This window comes from Emys orbicularis, chromosome 1 (genome assembly GCF_028017835.1).
Source record: "Emys orbicularis isolate rEmyOrb1 chromosome 1, rEmyOrb1.hap1, whole genome shotgun sequence".
NCBI lineage: Eukaryota > Metazoa > Chordata > Testudines > Emydidae > Emys > Emys orbicularis.
Genome location: NC_088683.1, coordinates 269,769,129 through 269,787,371, shown reverse-complemented (window position 1 = coordinate 269,787,371; position 18,243 = coordinate 269,769,129). Strand labels below are relative to the sequence as shown.

The 18,243-nt window shown below is 47.2% G+C and overlaps 1 protein-coding gene across 1 annotated transcript in view; it reads left to right on the top strand.

Annotated features, from left to right (window-relative positions):
• The window catches only part of IPO5 (importin 5), an 88,254-nt gene that overhangs the window by 52,653 nt on the left and 17,358 nt on the right, over positions 1 to 18,243 (top strand). Inside the window, exons 22-23 of the mRNA XM_065401488.1 lie at positions 4,318 to 4,440; positions 7,073 to 7,292. Coding sequence (XP_065257560.1) covers positions 4,318 to 4,440; positions 7,073 to 7,292 — 343 coding nt within the window. The remainder of the gene's footprint in view (positions 1 to 4,317; positions 4,441 to 7,072; positions 7,293 to 18,243) is intronic.

Below are 18,243 nucleotides of genomic sequence, written 5' to 3'. Positions count from 1 at the left end.
AAATCCTCTTCCTCACTAGATGAGACTGTTATGTCTCCCTCACCATCTTATGCTGATAATTTCAAGGCCTTTCAAGACCTTATAAAACAAATAGCAAAGAACTTACACATTCTGTTTGAGGAGATACAAGAACATTCTACATATATCTCGGAGCAAAATCACTTTGCCCATCAATGATGCTCTGCTAGCCCCAGCCTGTATGAGGTGGCATGGTAGCTAGAATTTGCCACACATGTATAAATGAGCTGACACACATTATATACTGCCCAGAGGCTTGGAGAATTCTTTTCTCCCATCCTATACCTAACCCCCTGGTGGTTGAGGCCATTAACGAACAAAATAGGCACAATTGGTCCTGTTCAACACTATCTGACGAGCTAAAATGGCTGGACATTCTGGATCGTAAAAGCTACTCCTTGGCCTCTTTGCAATTCAGAATAGCCAATTACCAAGCCCTGATGGCAAAATATGATTTTACAAGTTATTCAAAGAGTACATCTTTTATTGAACACATGCTACAGGGGGAACAATTTCAAGCCCTCCTAATGGAAGGCCAGACAGTCACAAGCGTTTTTCAAAACTTCACTCAATGCCGCCATGATGTCCAGCCTCATTTTGACAATACAGCTCTACCTCGATATAACGCTGTCCTCGGGAGCCAAAAAATCTTACCGTGTTATAAGTGAAACCGCATTCTATCGAACTTGCTTTGATCCACCGGAGTGCGCAGCCCCATCCCCCCGGAGCACTGCTTTACCGAGTTATATCCGAATTCGTGTTATATCAGGTCGCATTATATCTGGGTAGAGGTGTACAACAGAACCCACAAACCACAGCAAGGGCTTGCCTTCAATTGCTGGGCCATATGGCAGCCTGTACGTTTGTGATCCACTTAGCAGTGGCAGATTAGCCACTGGCCTGTGCCCAGGGGCCCCAGAGAAAAATCCGCTGCTGGGCAGCAGAAGCCCCCAGCGCTCCCTGGCAGAAGCAGTGGGGCAGGCAGGGCAGGAGAAGCCCTAGTGCTCCGACCTGGTCCCCCACAGAAGCGCAGGGGAAGCCCCAGCACCTGGACCCTCGCTGCGGTCTTGGGACTGGAGGAGCTCTTACTCCCTGCTCTGTTCTTGGGGCTGCAGTGGGGGGAGGAGGGTGCGGAAAGGAGCAAATGGGTTGTGGAGAGTTGCTGTGGCGGGGGGCGTACAACGGGGGGACTGTGGGTCAACAGGGGGGGGACTGTGGGTCAACAGGTATGGGCCCCGGAGAAGGGGCAGAACAGGTATGGGACTGAAGGTGGAAGGGGTGGGGTGGACCGACCCCCCTCAACCCCCAAACACACTTGCTCTGGCCCAGGACCCCAGGAAACCTTAATCCACCTCTGCCACTTAGCAAGACTACACTCTGTGTCTTCAAGCCTGGCTGAGAACTATCGACACCCTCCAAAAAAGCAGTCTACTCAAGACTGTGTCCATACTTCAGAGGTCCTTCATTCTCTTAATTGGTGAAAAGATTCCCCCAAAAGTATGCATGGGAGTTATGTTCTCACAGCCTCCCACCCACAAGGATCATCACTACAGGTGCCTTCCTGCTGGGCTGGGTTATGCACTTCATGACTTCACAGCTCTGCAAATGGAACCTGCAGAAGGTGATCCTGCATATCAACATATTAGAGCTCAAAGAGGTCCATTACTCTTCTACTCAACATCAAGGGCACCCGATCAGAATAATTCTGGATAGCAAAGCAGTAGTGTATTATATCAGTCGTCAAGGAGGAGCAAGATTCCAGCCCTTCGGTGCTGAATCCATATCACACCACCTACAGATCTCTGTTTCGCTACCAGGACTTCAGAATAGTGGCAGATTCCCTCAGCAGGCATTTCAACCGCTATCACAAGTGGGAGCTAAACAATGCGGTATTCTGAAAGATGTCCATGGGTCATCTGGAGATAAATCTCTTTGTATCAGCATCCCAAGCGATGTGCAGACGACTGTTTGAGGGGAAGGCAAAGCCCCAATTCGATGTGACACTGTAGTCATCCTTTGGCCTCATGTATTGCTATACGCTTGCCCCCAAAGCCATTACTGCTCAAGGTCCTGAATAAGTTGAAACAGAAGCCATCCTTCTAACATCATCATGGCCAAGATACAGGTATGGTTCACAGAGTTGGTTCATATGTCTTGACAGAGGATCCCCTTCTCCTGACAGTGGATCTTCTCACTCAAGAGTCAAGATCCATCTCCTGCCCCAACCTCTCAGTGCTTCACCTCAAGACATGGCTATTAGATGATTCTTTGGTGTAGAACAAAACTTCGCCCTAGAGATACAAAGAGTACTTAATAATAGAAAACCCACTATAAAGGAAAATTTGTCTACAGAAGTGGAAACTGTCAGGCTTGGTGCAGCCCCTGATCTATACCTCCTCTTGAATCTTGTCTGATGTACTTGCAATTACCTGCTAAATTTAAAAATCTCACAATTATTGCTGAGTTCAGTTTAAGTTCATGTGGTTGCTATCAGCTTCTCTCTCTCCCACACGCACACCCACACCCATTGAGGGATTTTTATTCTTTATCCACCTAACCACAACGAGGTTCATTAGGGGCCTGTTCTACACTTTTCCTCTTGTTAAGAAATCTATTCCACCATGGGACCTCAACTTAGTCCTTAATGTGCTGAGGAAACCCCCATTTGAACCTATGGGGAGCTATTTCCTCCATTTGGCCCTCCAAACTGTGTTCTTTACAGCAGCTACCTCGGCCGGGTGGGTTAGAGGAGCTGGGATTCCTGATGGTTGATCCACCACACGCTGTATTCTGTTGCTAAGCGGTGTCCACACTCTCGCTTCCTACCTTAAGTTTCTTTAGGTTTCCACATTAATCAGGAGATTCACTTCCTGGTATTTTATCCCAAATCTCACTCTTTGAGGGAACTGAGCCTGTATACACTAGATGTAAGAAGAGCTCTGTCATCTTTTACCTCAACAGAACTAAGCGCTTCAGGACTTCCCCATGGCTTTTTCTCTCAATCGCAGAACTAATGATCGGGCACCAAATCTCCACCCAAACACTGTCTGAATGGGTTTTGGGATGCTTCTTAATCTATTTATGAAACCTCTTCCCCTCCTAGCGTGATTGCCCACTCCACCAGGGCTCAGCCTACCTGTGACCTTTCTGAAAAACCTACCTATCTCAGACCTCTGCAGGGCAGTCCTTCTAGTCTTCAGTGCACATGTTTTCTCAGCACTGTGCTCTCATGTCTGCTTCCAGAGCTGATACAACTTTTGGTGACGCTGTTTTATGGTTTATACTGAATCCATCTCCTCTGTAATTGAGGGTACTGCTTGGGAATCTCTTGAAGTGGAACATCCATACAGACACTACTTGGAGAGGTAATTTACATGGTACAGAAAGTGGAGTTCTTTGAGATGTTCCTATGGGACCTCCACTACCTGCCCTCCTTCCCTTCTACATCAGTCTTCTCACTGGACTTTCGTGATTGAGAAGGAACTGGAGCAGCTGAGGGTCTCATCCCCTTATATCCGAGCACAAGCATATCTAGAGAATATGTATGAACACTAGAAAAATTCCAGTCAAGAGTTCATGGGTACACACATGTCCTGAAGCAGAGCCTCCTTAGTGGGGCACATCTCCAAGAACTTCAATTACTGTACAAGGTAAGTAACCTCTCCTTATAATTCCCGTTGTACCTTTATTTCAGTGATTTTAAAAATAATATTTTTTAAAGTAACATGGGTGAGTTAATGTGCATACCAAAGTTTATTTTGGACTTTGGTTACATCATGGCAGTGCAGAAGTGATGTCATAGTAAAATGTTCTGTATTTTTCCACTTCTGATAGTGCATTGTTCCTCTCTCACTTCTGAAACAAACCCTTCTGATGTAACATAGTTGGGAACTAAGGTGAAGTAGCCCTGCAGCATAGACACTGCATAGTGGTATAAATCTTTCTGAATTATTTGTCTAGTTATCAGAAAGTGTCTAATTTAAATTGCTTTGGTTCAAAATTCAGAAGTCTTAATATTTGATATAAATAAATAATAGGATATCTCCATTAATTTATTTATTTATCTCCTAGAACTGGAAGGGACCTTGAAAGGTCGAGTCCAGCCCCCTGCCTTCACTAGCAGGACCAAGTACTGATTTTGCCCCAGATCCCTAAGTGGCCCCCTCAAGGATTGAACTCACAACCCTGGGTTTAGCAGGCCAATGCTCAAACCACGGAGCTATCCCCATATGGTTTCTATCTTCTGAGAGATTGCTGATCAGAAAGGATACTAATGATATTGCTATTTTTTCTTCTTAGGATGACAGTGATGTTTATATTCTGACTAAAGTGTCAGATATCTTGCACTCAATATTCAGCAGCTACCAGGAGAAAGTGTTGCTATGGTTTGAACAACTACTACCACTAATTGTCAATTTAATTGTAAGTATCTTGGATTCTTTCCATTTAAATCTGATTTGTTATGGTACATGGATAAGATCTCATGCTGGCATGGCAAATTATTTTTAGAGCACTGAGTGCCTTGTACAAAACATAGGCATACTCTCCCCCAAGAAATTTATAGTCTAGACCAGGGGTAGGCAACCTTTCAGAAGCGGTGTGCCGAGTCTTCATTTATTTACTTTAATTTAAGGTTTTGCGTGCCGGTAATACATTTTAACGTTTTTTAGAAGGTCTCTCTCTATAAGTCTATGTATTATATAACTAAACTATTGTTGTATGTAAAGTAAACAAGGTTTTCAAAATATTTAAGAAGCTTCATTTAAAATTAAATTAAAATGCTGATCTTATGCCACCAGCCTGCTCAGCTCGCTGCCAGCCTGGCGTTCTGTTCACCTAGGCCGGCAGCGGGCTGAGTGGGGCCTGACCTCTGAAGCCCCCCACACCCCCAGAAGGGTGGGTGTGGGGGCTTGAGGTCAGGGCAGAGGGCTGGGGGTGTGTGGAGGTGCAGGGCAGAAGGCTGGCAGTGTCGGGGGCTTCAGAGGTCAGGGCAGAGGGCTGGGGGTGTGTGGGGGTGCAGGGCAGAAGGCTGGGGGTTTGGGGGGCTTCAGAGGTCAGGGCAGAGGGCTGGGGGTGTGGGCGGGTGCAGGGCAGAAGGCTGGGGGTGCGGTGGGTCAGGGCAGAGGGCTGGGGTGTGTGTGGAGGTGCAGGACAGAAGGCTGGAGTGCTCGGCTCGTGGGGGTGCTCCCAGCCCCCTGCCCTCTGCCCTGAGCGTCTCATGGCAGGGTGCTGAAAGGGATATGTCCTGTTCCACCCCCTGTCCCAAGGCCCCGTCCCTACCTCTTCTCTGCCTCCTTTACCCAGGGCCAGCTTTAGCAAGGGGCTGCGGGGCTGCCGCGCGCCGGCTGAAGCTCCGGCCGGGAGAGCGGGGCCGCAGAGCTTTTGCGGAGCAGCGAGCACGCTGCCACTCCTCCCCACTCCCTTTGCAAGGGCCGGCGCAGGGAAGGAGAGGAGGAGGGGCAGGAAAGCAGGCTGCACCACGGCTGGGGGAAGAAGCGGGGGAGCTTGGCTGCTGCAGGATGAAACTTCTGCCTCCTGCCCCAGCAGGGGAGAGCGGTGGGTGGGGGGGCTGAGTGCGGCTGGGGGTCGGAACCGCAGCAGGCAGCCGCGTGCCATTCAAAATCGGTTCGCGTGCCATGTTTGGCACGCGTGCCGTAGGTTGCCGACCCCGGTCTAGACAAATACAATCAAACAAATTTGTCACCTGGTGCTTTATCACACAGCAGTGCATTTGTTTCTTTTTTACTAACCCTTCTGTCATAAATTATTGCTGATGGGCTTCACAAAAGTATTTGAGAGAGATTTGAAAGAGGAAGTGCACCAGGTAGAAGGAACTTTAATGGAACAAGACCCAAAAAAGGATGAGAAGGGGGGTTAGTGGGAATAGTTAGGCATGAGATGAGGGGGTATAAAATTTCTATATTCAACATATAGTCCTCTGATTTCATTTATTAGTCTAACTCAGTGGTCAACAACTGATTGATGGCGATCAACTGGTCAATCCTAGAGGATCTCCCAGTCGATCATGATCTCCGGTGGCTGCCACTAAAGCCGACTCCCTACCCTGGCCCCATGCTGCTCCCGGAAGCAGCCAGTGCAGGCTGGGGGCAGGGATCTCCCTCTGCACGCTGCTCCTGCCTGCAAACACCGCCCCCGCAGCTCTCCTGGCTGCGGGGGCGGTGCTTGCAGAAAGGGGCAGAGCGTGAGCCATGTGCCCCTGCCCTCTTCCCCCCCCTCCCTGCATGTTGGCCCCTTCCGGGAGTGGTGTGCTGCCGGGGTAGGCAGGGAGCCTGTCTTAGCCTAGCTGTGCCCTCCACCGACCGGGAGCTGCCGGAGGTAAGTGCTGCCCCGAGGGAGGCTGCACCAAGTCCCAGTCCTAAGCCCCCTCCTGGAGCCAGCACCCCATGCCCCCTCCTGCACCCTGAACTCCCTCTTGCACCCCAAGCCCCCTTCCAGAGCCAGCACCCCAACGCTGTGCCCCAGCCTGGAGCCCACTCCTGCACCCAAACTCCATCCTAGAGCTTGCACCCCTCACCCCTTCCTGCACCCCTGCCCCAGGCTCAGCCCAGAGCCCCCCTCACACTGCAAAACCCCCCAGTCCAGAGCCAGCACCCCCTCCCAAACCCCAACCTCCTACCCCACCCCTGTGAAAGTGAGTGAGGGTGGGGGAGAACAAGCGACGGGGGGGTGGGGCGGAGTGTGTGAGGCGGGGCTTTGGGGAAGGGGCGGGGTAGATCCTGGGTTGCCCTTCGATTCAAAAAGTGATCTTGGGCATAAAAAGGTTGGAGACCACTGGTCTAACTGCTCTCCTCAAACAGCAAAAGTTACCTTTTGATTTTGTCTTTGTGGTGTTGCAATCCGTGTCATTAGAGGAACAAATTCCTCTGTAAAGATTAAATTCAGGTCAACCCATGTAGCACTTTAAATGGAGCTTAAATTCCGCAATTATGAACATTTCATTTTGATATAATCATTCATCTTTTTGTATGCATCATGGCAGTTGATTAACAGTTACATTCTGGGATGGCTTAGAAAATTTTTTTTTTTTATGTAGTGTCCACATAGGCCATGGCCAGACAGACAGTGGGGGTTATGCATTTTTGATGACATCGTAGAGCACTGCAGCCCATCCTCATTCAAATATGCTGAATACTTCCTGAGGCCAATGCTACAGTCAATATGTGACAACAGCCCAGAGGTTAGGCAAGCAGCTGCTTATGGTGTTGGAGTTATGGCACAGTTTGGTGGGGAGAGCTATCGTCCTTTTTGCACAGGTATGTATATTCATGCATTTCTTTCTATTCCTGTAAAACTAACTCCAGAGATTGTAATACTTATGCTAACCATGAGATTCTGCCAGGAAATAACTCCATGTTAATGAATGATCATATTCTCTTATCTCCGGTAATGGAATAAAATGCCAGTGAGTGTTTCGGGGAGGGTGGTGACCAGTATTTAAGAAAAAAAGGGCGGGAGGAGAGAGAAGAGGTGACCTAAGCTATCCAGATTTGTGGTCATATCCTGCTTGTCACATTTTTGTTTGCAACACACATTTGTATTGAAAAGTGTAAAAGAACGCATTCACTAAGCAACATTTTGCTCTTAAATAAGCACAAGTGTGTATTCAATAAAAAACTGACTTGTACACAATAACTGATTTTATAAAAGATGGATGCAACTACATATGTCTAAAAGCAAGATTGAGCCCTCTGCTTTGTATGTCTGAAGAAATTGTACAGAAACATGTAATAAGGAGGGGGCCTTAAATATGATTGAAGTAACCTGCACTTTCCTCATATGTGAAGCAGAGGAATCTAACATTTGTGACTTAGAGCAGTTTTAATAATTTATACTTATCACAGGTGCTTTTTTCTGAATTTCTACTCTCTAACTCTAGCTGCATTTTGAATTTAGAAGGTTGAGCTACAACTGAAACAATCATAACCAATAAATACTAGCTTCTGGTGCTCTTCACACCAGAGCCAGTTAGGTTAATTTTTAAGGTGCTCTAGTATGGAGAAAGTGGTGCTGTAGTATAGGGATAGTGTGTTTTGTGTTTCATATATCATCAGCTTCTTCAGATATCTGTTCTTAGACAAGACACTTAAATGAAATCTGATAATTCATTGGTTTAGATAACAAAAATAATGTAGTATGGCCAAATGACAATTGGCTCTGAATATTTCAATAGGAATGGGCCAGAAGATATTTTGCATATAGACTCCACTTATCAACTGTCAATTACTGTATAATTTACATCATTGTTAATGAAATTCTCCATCCTATAGCCTTCAGGGAGAAGTAGTAATGATAAAGTGCCTATAAACTGCATTCTGTCTAATTTCAAGTATTAGAAAATTGTTATAGGTGGAAGAAAGATATAATGTGAATCTGTCAGATGACCTTTGTTGTGATCCAAGAATCAGTTAGGAGTGAGTTGGGCGCAGAACCTCCTTGGTCTTAGTTTGGTTCCTTAGTTTTGGAACTTTCTGCCAAAGGTTCCTTTTGGCTGCCTTTAATGAATAATGCTTGCTGAAAATCAATAGTATTTCCATATCTTGGACTTTAAATTTTTATTAATCTTTTATCCTTGTTCTTTGTACAGTATTTGGAAACTGATCCTTTTTGGCAATCAGTCACATCACCCCTGCAGATATTTGGCTTTCCCTTCAGTTTGAGTTGGCCTAGTATATTTGAGTAGATTGGCTCTTTTTTTATTTTTACTTCATTTGATTTTACTGTATGGTTCACAAACACTAATTGTTAGGTATTTCAAGATGTATTAAATACAATTAATTTTAAAATTAATAAGTATGCTGCAATGGAAAAATCATTCTGTAACTAGGCATAATGAAAATTGTTTGCATAAGAATCTGTGGATTCCCAAGGATTTAGTATTTCCATAGATTTTGCTATAGTATTTAGAAATTCATGTTTTCAGCTCTTCTCTTTGTAATAAATATTTCTCTACTGTTTGGTCCAGACATTGTTCCTGTTGTGGCTTTGGAATTGCATGTAGAGATTTGTCAGACTCCACAACAGATTATGCAGCTGCAGCACCTGGTTTTGGTTTGGACATTTTGGGCCCAAGAGTAGACCAAAGATTGGAATCTGGGAGACCCTGATAAATGGCAGGGTGGTTGTGTTATGGAGAGGAAAAAGACTCAAGGACTGGAAATCCAAGATGAATAGGGTAGGAGGGGAACAAGGAAAATAGGCTGCAGGGAACAAATCTGGAGGCAAACTATGAAATCAGCAACTGAAAATGATTGTAGAATGGTGTCACGGAGTGTGGGGGGACACAAGGCCCTGCACCCCCGGCTTCCTGCGATTCACCATGACTCTCAGCCAGCCAGTAAAGCAGAAGGTTTGTTTAGATGACAGGAATACAGTCCAAGGCAGGTCTTGCAGGCACAGACAACAGGACCCCCCTCAGTTAGGTCCATCTTGGGGTCCCAGGGCACCCCAGCCCCCTTGGGAGGTCAGAGCCCCGTCTGCCTCCCAGCCATATCACCAGCCAGCTCCTGAAACTCTCCCTTCAGCCACCCCTCCCACAGCCTTTGTTCAGTTTCCCGGGCAAAGGTGTCACCTGGCCTCTAACCCCTTCCTGGGTTCTCATGTTACATGCTCAGGTAGCTTCCCTCAAGGCCAGTCTCCCATCCCCCAATGCAGACCGTCCTAGCCAAGCTCCCCTGCCTTCCCAGCCAACACTCCCCACTCAGCATTCAAAGACCACATTACGAACAGTCCCAGTTCGTCACAAATGGTGAGGGGAGAAGCAAGTCCCAAAGCAAGCCAGAATGATATACTCTTAAAAGGTACCACTGTATGTAAGTCTGTGGCCCAGATAGGTCACTGAGTTTCGGTTCTAAAATCAGCACGTGTTCATAAATAAGGCTACCTTTTAGTCACGGGTATTTTAGTAAAAGTCATGGACAGTAAACAAAAATTTATGGCCTGTGACCTGTCCATGACTTTTACTAAAAATACCAATGAATAAAACTTGGGGGGAGGGGGCTACCTGGGGGCCCCATGGGTGCTGGGGGAGGGCGGCCTGGCTCCTTTGGCAGGGGGGGTGGGGAGTGGGTGGCAACACGCGGCCTGGGACCCCCGCTGGTGCTGCGTGGGGGTTGGCAGGGCCGCAGGCTCCCTACCTAGCTCCGTGCCTCTCCCCCAGCAGCAACAGAGTTTGGATGTGGGAAGGGGTTGGGGCACCGGATGAGGTGAGGCAGGCTCTGGGTGGCACTTACCTGGGGGGCTTCCCGGAAGCAGCAACATCCCCCTCACTCAGCTGCTAGGTGGAGGCATGGGCAGGTAGCTCTGCACGCTGCCTCCTCCTGCAGGCACTACCCCTGCAGCTCCCATTGGCTGCAGTTCCCAGCCAATGGGAGCTGCCAAGCCAGCACTCTCCACCTAGCAGCTGAGCGAAGGGGATGTCGCCACTTCCGGGTAGGCCCCCAGGTATGTCGCCCAGAGCCTGCCTGCCTCACCCTGTTCGGTGCCCCAACCCCCTCCTGCACCCAAACTTTGCTGTGGGGGCCCGAGACTGCAGCGGCTGGTGTGCCTGGCGCAGGGGCTGCCTGAGCTGTCCCTGAGCCAGGTGCACCAGCCACTGCAAAAGTCACAGAAAGTCATGGAATCCGTGACCTTTGTGACAAACTCGCAGCCTTTTTCATAATAGTGTAGTTCTGTTTTGGAGAGTCTGCGGTAGTAGATTGAAACAGTCGCACCATGAGAGAGCTGAACCTCTGCATGCACTTTAATGGAATGTTAATTTCACATTCTAATGTGAACAGGCTTAAAGATGAAGCCATGACTGCTGGGTATAACTTGGTTTGAGGTGGACTTTACTGAAGAGAGGTATTCAAAGTGAGAATCTTTTCTAGGTTTAGTGAATATATGCAAACAGTGCTGTTCATCCACTCTACATTAAATTAATAACTCCTATAAATGGTAAAAATATGGGCCTGCCCAAAGAAAGTTAACTTTTTAATATTCATTGCCAAACACTAAACCCTTTCCTGAATTTAAGATTTGCCTGTCGTCTAAAAATGCATTCATTCTCCTATGGGATAACTACTTGTAAGGATCAATGTGTCCAAAAAATTCCATTTTTATTGGTGACTATTAGAATAAAATAAATGGGGAATACACTGTGGCTCTGGGGAAAGTATTGGTAGGAAGGGTTAATGTCCAGTCTAAGGCCACACAAAGCTGACACTTCGTGACTATTGGGCATGTGCATTAGGGATATTGAACAGAAATGGGACACGAGATTAAAAAGTGTCACCTCCCCTTAAATATTTGTGACCCAAATATGAACATGTGACATTTAGTACCTTCAAATATTTGAAGAAGTTGGCTAGAAAGCTATATTTAGACCTATATTACTATTTATACACAACTGATTGGGAGCAATATTTCTAGACTGAAGAACTGATCAATTTAGAGTAGGCACAAAGCTTTAATTCAAACTGTAATAATGTAACATGAACCACTAACAAACAGCAGGCTAGTCCCTGTAGTGCTAAAAGGGTTGTCCATTTAGTTTCTAAGGATTTTAAATATTGAATCTTGTATCCATTGTCCACAGATTTCACTAGCTGCTTTGTTATAATAGGGACTGATTCCAGAAGCAAGTGTGGGCACTTCTGAGGGATTTGTAGAAGTTTAGATATTCTAATTTAATTGCTTAAGGTGCTATTTTTCTCTAAAATTATAGATATGAATTACCCCAGGGGTCGGCAACCTGTGGCATGCAACTCGCCAGGGTAAGCCCCCTGGCGGGCCGGGCCAGTTTGTTTACCTGCCGCCTCCGCAGGATCGGCCGATTGCGGCTCCCACTGGCCGCGGTTCGCCGCTCTAGACTAATGGGGGCGGCGGGAAGCCACGGCGGGCACAACCCTCGGCCCGCGCCACTTCCCGCAGCCCCCATTGGCCTGGAGCGGCGAACCGCGGCCAGTGGGAGCCGTGAGCGGCCGAACCTGCGGAGGCGGCAGGTAAACAAACTGGCCCGGCCCACCAGGGGGCTTACCCTGGTGAGCCGCATGCTAGAGGTTACTGACCCCTGAATTACCCTAGTCATAAATTTAAGACTATTTTGTTCTCAGAACTCAAATGTTAATTTTTTGGGCTTCAGATTTTCCAGTAACATCACACATTTCAGATAGCCACAGTGCTCTGAAATACATATTGGGCTAGATTCTCCACTCAATCGGAACTCTGTTCAGACACAGTGGGTGGGGGTAAGGAACCTGTTGCATCGCCCTAATTCAGTACTACCTAGCCCTGGTGTAAGTTAAAGATATTCCTCAAACTCTGCATTTACACTAGTGGAATGTTTGGCATAGCAGGTTTCCACTCCAATACATACCTCTGTAGCCTTTATTATGAATTGATAGTTCGGTGGTAAATTAGTTAGTCCAACTCCTGTTGCTACAGTTTAAAGATAGGGTAGAGGAGGGATAGCTCAGTGGGGGGAGGGATAGCTCAGTGGTTTGAGCATTGGCCTACTAAACCCAGGGTTGTGAGTTCAATCCTTGAGGGGGCCACTTGGGGATCTGGGGCAAAATCAGTACTTGGTCCTGCTAGTGAAGGCAGGGGGCTGGACTCGATGACCTTTCAAGGTCCCTTCCAGTTCTAGGAGATGGGATATCTCCATTAATTAATTAAAAAAAAATTTAAAAATTAATTAATTAATTAATTAGAGATTTGGAGGCTCTAGGAACACACGAAGAATGAGGACAGTAAGCACAAACACAGTTATAAGTAAATTTTGTTGGTGTCGCATACCCATTTACATTTCCTGAGAGTGTCCATGCACTGGCCAATGCCATATCCAGTCTCAATACCCAAAGACTTCATAGAGTTGGGTGGATCTCAAGGGGTGGTCATTGAGAGAAAGGTGGTTCCTGCTGTGGTCCTAACAATGAGGTCTTCCATGGGTATTCCTCCCCTTGGGGTCTTCCTACTTTTACCCAACCAGGAAACCTCTTATATTGTTGTTCTGACCACACCTAATACCTTATGCATATGCTCTTTTCCTTATCTGTACTTCCCCACCCCATGAATATTGGGATGGCCTGTTTTTCATAGTTTGTTTCTTAGTTTCCCCTTATTCTTATTCGCATCTATGCACAACATGTGTCCATAGTAACCTGAGGTTAGAGCAGGATGTTCCATGATGATCGGGTATCTTGTGGTCTTGGACAGTTGTTGTCCATTGCAGTCTATTTTTCTGTAACATCACCTGTTGGCACATCTTTTACAGTAATCTTGTAACCTTACTGGCATAGGGTCATTCCTAGGTCACCCTCTCATGTCAAGCATTCTTAGCCATACCAGGCCATAGGCTTAAGCTAAAATCTTACAGGCCTCAGACTCTAGGCCTTGCATCCCAGCCGTGCTGTACTTATATACCTAATACACAATCATCATTCCTAAATACTTGTCAGTCTTGTTCTTGCATCTATTTTACGTACATTGATTATATATGAAATAGCAATGGATTTCAGGAAGGCGGATTTCGGTAAGCTCAGAGAGCTGATAGGTAAGGTCCCATGGGAATCAAGACTGAGGGGAAAAACAACTGAGGAGAGTTGGCAGTTTTTCAAAGGGACACTATTAAGGGCCCAAAAGCAAGGTGTTCCACTGGGTAGGAAAGATAGAAAATGTGGCAAAAGACCACCTTGGCTTAACCACGAGATCTTGCATGGCCTAAAAATAAAAAGGAGTCGTCATAAAAAATGGAAATTAGGACAAATTACAAAGGATGAATTTAGGCAAACAACACAGGAATGCAGGGGCAAGATTAGAAAGGCAAAGGCACAAAATGAGCTCAAACTAGCTACAGGAATAAAGGGAAACAAGAAGACTTTTTATCAATACATTAGAAGCAAGAGGAAGACCAAGGACAGGGTAGGCCCACTGCTCAGTGAGGAGGGAGAAACAGTAACAGGAAACTTGGAAATGGCAGAGATGCTTAATGACTTCTTTGTTTCGGTCTTCACCGAGAAGTCTGAAGGAGTGCCTAATATAGTGAATGCTAATGGGAAGGGAGGGGGGTAGGTTTAGAAGATAAAATAAAAAAAGAACAAGTTAAAAATCACTTAGAAAAGTTAGATGCCTGCAAGTCACCTGGGCCTGATGAAATGCATCCTAGAATCAGTGGCGTAGCCAGTTGTAGCGAACAGGGGGAGCGATCACCAAAAAAGGCGCCACCCACTGCAGTGCTTTTACTCTTCCGGTGGCGCTTTTACTGACGGGGCAGCGCTCCGGATCTTCGGTGGCAGTTCAGCGGCAGGTCCTTCACTCACTCCTCAGGTCTTTGGCAGCATTTCTGCGGCAAGTCCTTTGGTGCCGCCGAACACACCCGGAGCGAGTGAAGGACCCGCCGCCGAAGACCCAGAGCGCCACCCCGTCAGTAAAAGCGCCGCCGGGTGAGTAAAAATTAAAAAGGCGCCAAGAAATTGAAAAGGTGCCACTTGCGCTCAGTGGGAGAGCGGCCGCTGCCCCGCTCCCCCCTTAGCTACGCTAGAATGCTCAAGGAACTAATAGAGGAGGAATCTGAGCCTCTAGCTATTATCTTTGGAAAATTATGGGAGACAGAAGAGATTCCAGAAGACTGGAAAAGGGGCAAATATAGTGCCCATCTATAAAAAGGGAAATAAAAACAACCCAGGAAACTACAGACCGGTTAGTTTAACTTCTGTGCCAGGGAAGATAATGGAGCAAGTAATTAAGGAAATCATCTGCAAACCTTGGAAGGTGGTAAGGTGATAGGGAATAGCCAGCATGGATTTGTAAAGAACAAATCATGTCAAACCAATCTGATAGCTTTCTTTGATAGGATAACGAGTCTTGTGGATCAGGGAGAAGCGGTGGATGCGGTATACCTAGACTTTAGTAAGGCATTTGACACGGTCTCGCATGATACTCTTATCAATAAATTAGGCAAATACAACTTAGATGGGGCTACTATAAGGTGGGTGCATAACTGGCTGGATAACCGTACCCAGAGAGTAGTTATTAATGGTTCCCAATCCTGCTGGAAAGGTAAAACAAGTGGGGTTCCACAGGGGTCTGTTTTGGGACCGACTCTGTTCAACATCTTCATCAACGACTTAGATATTGGCATAGAAAGTATGCTTATTAAGTTTGCAGATGATACCAAACTGGGAGGGATTGCAACTGCTTTGGAGGATAGGGTCATAATTCAAAATGATCTGGACAAATTGGAGAAATGGTCTGAGGTAAACAGGATGAAGTTTAACAAAGACAAATGCAAAATGCTCCACTTAGGAAGAAAAAATCAGTTTCACACATACAGAATAGGAAGAGACTGTCTAGGAAGGAGTATGGCAGAAAGGGATCTAGGGGTTATAGTCAGTGATGAGCTGCCAAAATCTTAACAACCGGTTCCCTATAAAAAGTTCTGATTTTAAGGGATGTGCCACAGTATGTATTTTTTTTTTTTTTTTTTTTTTTGTACCAATAGGGTTACCATATGTCCATATTTTCCTGGGAGGAATTTTTAAATTTAAAAAAGTCCTCCCGGACGGTGATTTAAGAACCAAAAAGCCTGACATGTCCAGGAAAATACGGATGCATGTTAACCCTACCTAAAGTTCTTTTTTAAAAAGATGGGCCTGAACTAGAAATGAGCTCCGTTTCACATGTGTGGGTCCCTGCCACTCCCTGGGGGTGTGCTAGGGTGACCAGATGTCCCGATTTTATAGGGACAGTCCTGATTTTTGGGTCTTTTTCTTATATAGGCTCCTGTTACCCCACACCCCGTCCTGGTTTTTCACGCTTGCTGTCTGGTCACCCTAGGGTGTGCACATGTGTGGGTCCCAGCTGCTCCCTGCCCCCCTCATTGAAGCAGGTGTGCAGGGTTACTGTCCTGGGAACTGCAGGGCATCAGTGGACATGGGGCTGGCTGCAGACAGGGACGTGGGGCAGGGCTAGCTGGAGGCAGGGGGTGCGGGGCTGGCTGCGGGCAGGGCAGGGGGTGCGGGGCTGGCTGCGGGCAGGGCAGGGGGTGCGGGGCTGGCTGCGGGCAGGGCAGGGGGTGCGGGGCTGGCTGCGGGCAGGGCAGGGGGTGCGGGGCTGGCTGGAGGTAAGGGCTAGCTGCAGGCAGGGTGGGGGTGTGTGGGGCTGGCTGGCTTCGGGCAGGGCCGCAGGGTGGGGGTGTGTGGGGCTGGCTGGCTTCGGGCAGGGGGGTGCGGCAGGGGTTGGCTGGAGACGGGGCAGAGGCTGGCTGCGGGCAGGGTGGCGGGTACTCACAGGGAGAGCGGCTCGGAGCAGCCCGAGCAGCAGGACGCAGCCCAGGCCCAGTAGAGCAGCTGGGGACCCACCAGGCAGCAGCGGGAGCCCCAGGGGTCAGGGGAGCAGCAGCAACAGGGCCAGGTGGCAGCCCACATGGCTTCTGCAGCACAGCGCCCCTGGCAGCCGGAGGAGGAATTACATCACTTCCCGGCCGGAGCCCATCAAAGCCGCAGCGCCCCCTCGCAGGGAAGCGGGTTCTAAAACTGCTTCAAAATTTAACAACCAGTTTGTGCGAACCGGTGCGAATTGGTTCCAGCTCACCACTGGTTATAGTGGACCACAAGCTAAGTATGAGTCAACAGTGTGATGCTGTTGCAAAAAAACCAAACATGATTCTGGGATGCATTAACAGTTGTGTTGTGAGCAAGACACGAGAAGTAATTCTTCCGCTCTACTCTGCGCTGGTTAGGCCTCAACTGGAGTAGTGTGTCCAGTTCTGGGTATCGTGTTTCAAGAAAGAGGTGGAGAAATTGGAGAGGGTCCAGAGAAGAGCAACAAGAATGATTAAAGGTCTAGAGAAAATGACCTATGAAGGAAGGCTGAAAGAATTGGGTTTGTTTAGTTTGGAAAAGAGAAGACTGAGAGGGGACATGATAGCAGTTTTCAGGTATCTAAAAGGGTGTCATAAGGAGGAGGGAGAAAACTTGTTCATCTTGGCCTCTAAGGATAGAACAAGAAGCAATGGGCTTAAACTGCAGCAAGGGAGGTTTAGGTTGGACATTAGGAAAAAGTTCCTAACTGTCAGGGTGGTTAAACACTGGAATAAATTGCCTAGGGAGGTTGTGGAATCTCCATCTCTGGAGATATTTAAGAGTAGGTTAGATAAATGTCTATCAGGGATGGTCTAGACAGTATTTGGTCCTGCCATAAGGGCAGGGGACTGGACTCGATGACCTCTCGAGGTCCCTTCCAGTCCTAGAATCTATGAATCTATATGAGTGGACCATAACACTAAGTACAATGATAAATGGATGATAAAACTAACCAATTGGCTACGCCTTCTTGCCTCTTCCATACTTCCTCTGCTGGGAAGGGAAATAGGCATGGGGCATGTGGCGCAGAAGACAATTATGTTGGCTTCATTTGTGCTGGTGAAGTTCTTTGAGTGATTGTCCCCATGGCTTCTACTTCTTGTGCATGCATCCCATACATGTCAGCTCACATTCTTTTTGGCTAGCAGATTGTCTGGGGCTGTGCTTGGACCCCCTTTTGAGCCCTTAGCAGCTTTACCTTTTTACTTCCTGTCTGTGAATGCTGCATCTTTAGTATAAATGATCATAAGAGCGGCCATATTGGGTCAGACCAAAGGTCCATCTAGCCCAGGATCCCATCTTCCAAAAGTGGCCAATGCCAGGTGCCTCAGAGGGAATGAACAGAACAGGTAATCAAGTGATCCATCCCCTGTCGCCCATTCCCAGCTTCTGGCAGAGGCTAGGGACACCATCCCTTCCCATCCTGGCTGATAGCCGTTGATGGATCTATCCTCCATGAACTTTAGTTCTTTTTTGAACCCTTTTATAGTCTTGGCCTGCACAACATTCTCTGGCAAACTGTTCCACAGACTGACTGCGTTGAGTGAAAAAATACTTCCTTTAGTTTGTTTAAACTTGCTGCTTATTAATTTCATTTGGTGACCCTTAGTTCTTGTGTTATGAGGAGGAGTAAATAATTTACTTTCTCCATACCAGTCATGATTTTATAGACCTCTATCATATCCCCCCCTAGAAGTCTCTTTTCCAAGCTGAAAAGTCCCAGTCTTATTTATCTCTCCTCATACAGAAGCCATTCCATACCCCTACTAATTTTTGTTGCCCTTTTCTGAACCTTTTCCAATTCCAATATATCTTTTTGAGATGGGGCGACCACGTCTGCATGCAGTATTCCAGATGTGGGCGTACC